At 35.5% G+C, this 6,254-nt stretch overlaps 1 protein-coding gene across 1 annotated transcript; it reads right to left on the bottom strand.

The window, feature by feature from the left end:
- Positions 1-442: 442 nt before the first annotated feature.
- LOC122083465 (acid phosphatase 1-like) lies at positions 443-2,626 on the bottom strand. Its single transcript, XM_042651283.1, has 3 exons — positions 2,235-2,626; positions 822-1,034; positions 443-725 (listed from the first exon to the last, which is right to left on the bottom strand). Exons 1-3 carry the CDS (start codon positions 2,624-2,626, stop codon positions 548-550), a joined length of 783 nt encoding a protein of 260 aa, XP_042507217.1. The 3' UTR covers positions 443-547.
- Positions 2,627-6,254: the final 3,628 nt, after the last annotated feature.

The following is a 6,254-nucleotide window of genomic DNA, read 5'->3' as shown; positions in this document are numbered from 1 at the left end:
AAAAATTGAGAGGCCTGCACTAAAACTCCCTGCGTTAAACTGCGATGGAATACAAGACATCGATCCTTCACCAACATACCGAAGGTGAAATAACGGTCCAATAGGTTGTTTTGTACTCTTTTTTTTTTTTCTTCCATTATTGATGATATTCATTTGTTGACTATATTCATTTGTTGACTTTTAGCAACCAAAAAAAAAAACATAGCTTTGCTGGTTCCAACAATATCCTAGGCATGTTTAACTATCCATCTTTTGTGTTTTATCAATAATTGCCTTGCCATCCACCATCTTGTACTCCACATATTGATTGATAAGAATGAGTAAACTAACTAGAAGAAGATAAAATAAAAATAGTGATAAATATTGAAGGTTATATTTGAAACAATGTCCACGAGAAGTTTCACATCCAAATCAAATGAAAGGGTTGGATGGGTATGGAAGAAATTTATTCATCAGAAAAAAAAAAAAAAAAAATGTGGTATGTAAGAACTTAATTTCAAACTAAAAACCATTGCTGGGGTTAAATCAAGAAGAGTGGAAGAGCCTCTCAAGGAATGTAGTACAAGGAATTGGGAAGCTTAAATGTTCTCATGGCTGTAGGAAGTCCCAAGAGGCTTGGCCACTGTGCTCCAACCATTCCCCATATATGGTAGCCCTCACTGATCAACTTCTTTCTTTGCTCCGCTTTGTACTGTTCCACTGTCAAGCCATTCTCCTCATAACTCCTATATATTATAAATTTATAGTGAGAGACTTGCAATAATGACTAAATCTTGAGAAATATAGAAAGGGAAACGAAGTATAGATAGAGTTTTACCAACCTTAGTATGAGACCAGACCACCCTGTGCAACCAACCTTAAAGAGGTTGTCAGTAGTGGGATCCCTGAGGTGCTCTCCTCTTGAAGAGAGTAAGAAGATTTTCATCCCTCTGATCCTTTTTATCTCATTGAAGAGGTTCATTGTGTGCTCAAGAGCTGGAGCGTTCCTCTCCCACACCCATTTTTCAAAAGACGTAGCATTAAACTTCTCCCCTCTGAACAAAAATGATGTCAGTAACAAATATTTAATATTGTATAATATATTTTCCCCGTTATTGTTCTTCACCACCATTTTCCATTATTTTTGCTAAGAATCAGCAAGTGAATTATATTATAAAGGAGAAAGAATGTATAATATAAGGTAATGCTCAACCATTGAACTTCTAAACCACCGTCAGCTTGGCCATCAACAGGATAGAAGAACAAACACATAGTAGAAAATTATTTTACTAAATCTGAATTTGAGCTATTGATCCACCTTAGGCATGGCCATCAGCAGAAAAATAGCTCAATCTAGAAAGTAAAACCCTTATTATGAGAACCTATATCTCGGTCTCATCTGAGCATCCCAAAGAAGATCTTCGAAAAGAAAATTTGGGGGCATCCCAAGTTGTTGAAGTCTGAGTGGAGGCTGCATGTTTAGCTAATTTGTCTGCAACAGTGTTGGCCTCCCTAAAACAGTGTAAGATTGTCCGTGTAGAACTATCCAAAAAGGCCTTAAATGATCTCCATTGCTGTTGAAAAATCCATGGGATAATATTTTGCTATATGCAAAATACCACCGCCTGAGAGTCGCATTCAATCCACATGTTTTTCCAGTTCTTAGACTTTGCTTGACAAATTCCCATTAAGACTGCTTCAAATTCAGCAAAGAAATTAGATTATTATGCTCATCATTGTCTTTTTACAGCCTGATTTCACTTTTCCATGTGTGCGGGAGGGTAAAATAGGGAATGCATTTTTTGTCCAAGATCGTGCCCCTATGCCAGACGCATGAGGTATGAAATGACCACCACACCTCTTTTGGTTGATGCCCATATGTACACTCTCATTTACCAGGTGGTAGTGCAAGAGCCATGCTCCTAGAAAGAAATCATTTTCTTAATAAAACATGAGAAACTGAGAAAGATGATCTACTGTGGAAACATCTGAGAGGACCCATGGTAGGATCTGACAAAAGGAAGGAAATGGAGCCCCGGATCAGCTCCCCCAAGTAGAGAGTAAGGACCCTAGCCACTGCAGGATCTTATCCAGGAAATTAATGTGATAACTTGGAAGATCCGGGCTCAGGATCTTCGCCTTAGTTACGAAGATCCCTAGGGTTGTGGGGTCAATATGGATCTGCAGGACTAGTTTCCACCTGAATACTAATCGACAGTAGAAAAAGAAAAAAATGAGAAAAAGTAGAGCTCTACCCATTACGATGTTCCTTGAAGTAAGGAACAGTGGAGAGGAGGGTATCATCGACATCAAAAATCCAGGCATCCTTGCCATCGCCAGTCAAATCGAAGGTGGTGCTGAGATAGATAGAGCATTCCTCGATTGCTTTCTCGGAATCCACCTTAAACTGAGTGGAGCTCATGTATTTGCCGATGTAATCTGTGCATTCTTCTGGAACAACCTCGAAGTTGCGAATGTTGTGGAGCTCCACATTAATTCTCCAAGCTTCACAGTAGTTCTTGAGGGTTATCTTCAACCCATTATTGTTCTTCAATATCCTCTGGTTTAAGATGTTCCAATCTGCAATTGCTACCCCAACAAGGATGCTACAGATCAAGCTCAGCAATAAACCAAGATTTCTTCCCATTTTTCTTCTTGCTCTTGATCAAAAGACGAAAAAGGACAGTGGTGGATGAACAGGAGAAAGAGCTTTGAGTCCTTATAAAACTGGGCTTTCCTTCAAATTGAAATCATTGGATGGTGGTGGCCGGTTGGGTCTCTTGATTGTATATCATTTCTTGCAGAGCCCATTAGAAGTGTTTTATTTTTTTTTGTCTAATAGAGTTCACGTGCCATTACTTCTCAGACAATGAAATTAATTGTTAATTATGGAAGTCATCCTTATCTCATAAATGGAACTTAACTAATTAATGCTTAATAGGGGAAGAAGACCAACTAACCAACCTCTTTTATTAGCTTGTATGCATGTTTGGCATCTCCCTCCATGACCAACTCAAGTTTCTTTTTTTATCCTTCATTCTCTTATCATCTCAACAGAATAAATATATATTTTTAGGAAAGAGATCGTTAATTAGTCGCATGGTCCTGCATCAGTATGGAGCCAATGAGTATATGTGTTGAAGTATTAATACGAATGTGATTCTTGATTTTATGGGGGTGAGGCAGTAATTTTTGAGTTCCTATGTCTAGGCACAAGAACCACGCGGCTCAATAGTGTTCTTTATTCAAAAAAATTTCTCTCTTTTTTTAGATGAAAATTATGGCAATAAGGTTAATTTTTGTTGAGATTTATAAAATTTCGTTTTCATTTTCTAGATGGAAACAACTATGCTAGCTATAATTTATCAATATATTTGTTTTCAACTATGGGAGGGAGGGGGGTGGGTAATGTTCACTATTTTTTTGCCAAAAAATCAACATTTTGGTTGCTATGTTAATGACTTAAACTAGCCTTGTGTCGATTGTTGACACATCTACATATGTATTTAAAATTTGACACATTTTCTTAAATGGTTTTTGTATTATTTTTATAAGTTTTTAAGATAAAGGTATAAAAGGATTTTTAAAAATAAGTTGAAAGTATCATTATCAAAAGATGTCATTGTCATGCACATTTCGAGTACACATATGAAATGACACTGTTACGTTCATTCAAGAATAAAATAATATTATACCAAAAGGACAAGCAAATCATTTAACACCTTGAAATTAAGGTGTCAATAAGAAAATCCCTTTAATTAAAATGACATTATCTAGAGGTCTCAATTTAGTGGACAAGTTACATATGATCTTATACCTTTTTTTTTTCTTTGTTGTTTTTTATTGTTTGATAGGTGATCTTATACATCTTTAGTTGAGACTCTCAACTTGAGAACATCCATTCGGATTTCTTTGTGTCAACTAAATAAGTTCTCTTTTTCATCATATTCTGTTATGCTAAGTCATTGGTCCTTATCGATATTACATAGATGCGATCACATGGGATTATTTAATTAATTAGAGGGTTCTCTATCTAACAGCATGACATCTGCACCAATTCAATGCCAATTACAACCTGTGTGCGAGCATCAATAAAGGTGGGATTTTAGAATTCAAAAGGGTGGAACAGTTATTTTGTCTCCTTTTATATAGATGTGATCACATGGGTTTATTTATGCTTGATCGGACTGGGTTCTTTTTCTCTTAATTTATTATTGTTGTTACTCTTTATTTTAAAATTCTACAAATCAAAAGGCTAACAGTTAAGGGATTAGTGGAGTGCATGATTTTTGCTGTGTGAGTTTTAAACAATCTTTACCCCCAAAAGAAAACATATTAAACAATATGTCTGCTGTGAGTGTAGGATCTGTCTGACCATAAATAGAAGGCACATCAAGATAAATTTTACAGCTATTTTTCAAACTCAACAAATCTCAATTAAGTTTCATGCACATCAACCTAACTACTTTTTTTTTTTTTTTTTTCTTATCAACCAAAGCTTTCTTGAGATTATGAGGGGCTAAGAAAGGTCTTATAAACGATTGAAATCTTTAGTACTAGGGTTGCGTTTGGCAATACTTCCGCCGCTATTACAAAGTCAATTCGTGGGAGTACAAAAATGAATGTGTAGTACCATCAAAATCACAACTCAATCAGAGCTGCCAAAAATAAAAAAACCTGCCTCTTTTATTAACTTGGGTGCATGTTTGGCATCTCCTTCTTTGACCAACTTGAAAGTTTCTTCCTGATCCTGTATTGTCATATCCTCTTAGAAGCATGGTTCAAGGAATCCTTCACCAGCTCAAGTTTGCTTCCATTATGTTATTAATAGATAGATATATTTTTCCCCCATTTTTTAGATGAATATTATTTCAATAAGCTTAATTTTGATTGAGATCTCACCAAACTTCGCTTTCATTTGCCTGCTATAATTTATAAATAAATTTGTTTTTAACTGTTTTTTTTTTTTTAATTTATTAAAATTTTCTTACAAAAAAAGAAATTCATTAATTTTTTGCCAAAAATCTAGCATTTTGGTCGATATCTTAAATTAACATAGTTTAGTTAAGGGAGAATCTTGTTTTTATTGTAATTTTTTTTCCTTTTATTATAACCTTTTTTTGGGCATGAGAACCTTACCCACACCTAGGTAGGGGTTGCTTTTCATGGCCCACCCCATTTGTCTTGGTGTGGAGAACATAAGTGGACAAGGTACTTTTCCTTTTTTTTTCAATGAATGTAAACTCTATCATTTCACATAATAATTGCATTAAATAATTTTCATTTTTATTTTTTTTCAAAACCTTCACATTTCTAAAAACCAGTTTTTACCCTTGTATTAAATAGAAATAAGAAACAATTGAATGAAGTTTATTAAATAGACATTATTAGATCAGAATATCAATAATGATAAACTCCAAAACGAATCGATCTGACTCCTCTCTATAGAGCCCATGGAGCAAGGAACCATCCCATGGCTGGGAGAATATGGGCACGCATCCTTAAGTCACCTTAGCTGTGGGATGCCTCCCTGTTCCCTGGGCTCTATAGAGAGGAATCCTATCCCAAAATCTTTGACTAAAGTTTATTTTATTTGGTGATAACATTTATTTGGATTTCCTTTAGGGGTGTCAAGCCAGACCAATCTCGATTGGGCCTAGTCGAGCTCAACCAATTTCTAGGGTTACATCGTGAACGCCCCTCCTAACCATTAAGTTGCACTATTGCAACCTGTTGGTCACATATTTAAAATTTGAAAACATTCTCTTCTGTGAAGCACGGGGTAAAGCTGCGTACACACTTGCCCCTCCCAAACCTTGCAGTAGTAGGAGCCTCATGTACTGGGTTGCTCTTTTTTTTTTTTTTCATGATTGCCCATTTAGCTAAACGAGCTTAGCTAGGACGGGCATGGTACGGTTGATAATGGGGCCGGTCGGTCTTGAGCTTTAATTGGGTTACCATAAATGGGCCTTAATTAGGTCTTAACCAGCAACAGATCTATTTAACTTTAAACGGATTTTTTTAAATTGGTCTCTTAAATGGGATTGAAAAGGAATACCAATAAAATGAGGCAAAGATGAGTATAACATCAAAGTTACTAAGGTACTCGGTCTTTAAACCACGGAACTCAAATAAATTAAAGTATGCATGTACAACCCAAGTTTATTAAGTTCAAATCAATTAAACTATGCCTGAAAAAAATAAGTATTCAAATAACAACCACCACCATCTCAATTGTACATATCACAGTAGCCCTTTTTTTTTTTTTTTTTAAT

This window comes from Macadamia integrifolia, chromosome 7 (assembly GCF_013358625.1).
Source record: "Macadamia integrifolia cultivar HAES 741 chromosome 7, SCU_Mint_v3, whole genome shotgun sequence".
NCBI lineage: Eukaryota > Viridiplantae > Streptophyta > Magnoliopsida > Proteales > Proteaceae > Macadamia > Macadamia integrifolia.
The sequence above is the reverse complement of the archived record's forward strand: the minus strand, read 5'-3'. Positions and strand labels throughout refer to the sequence as shown.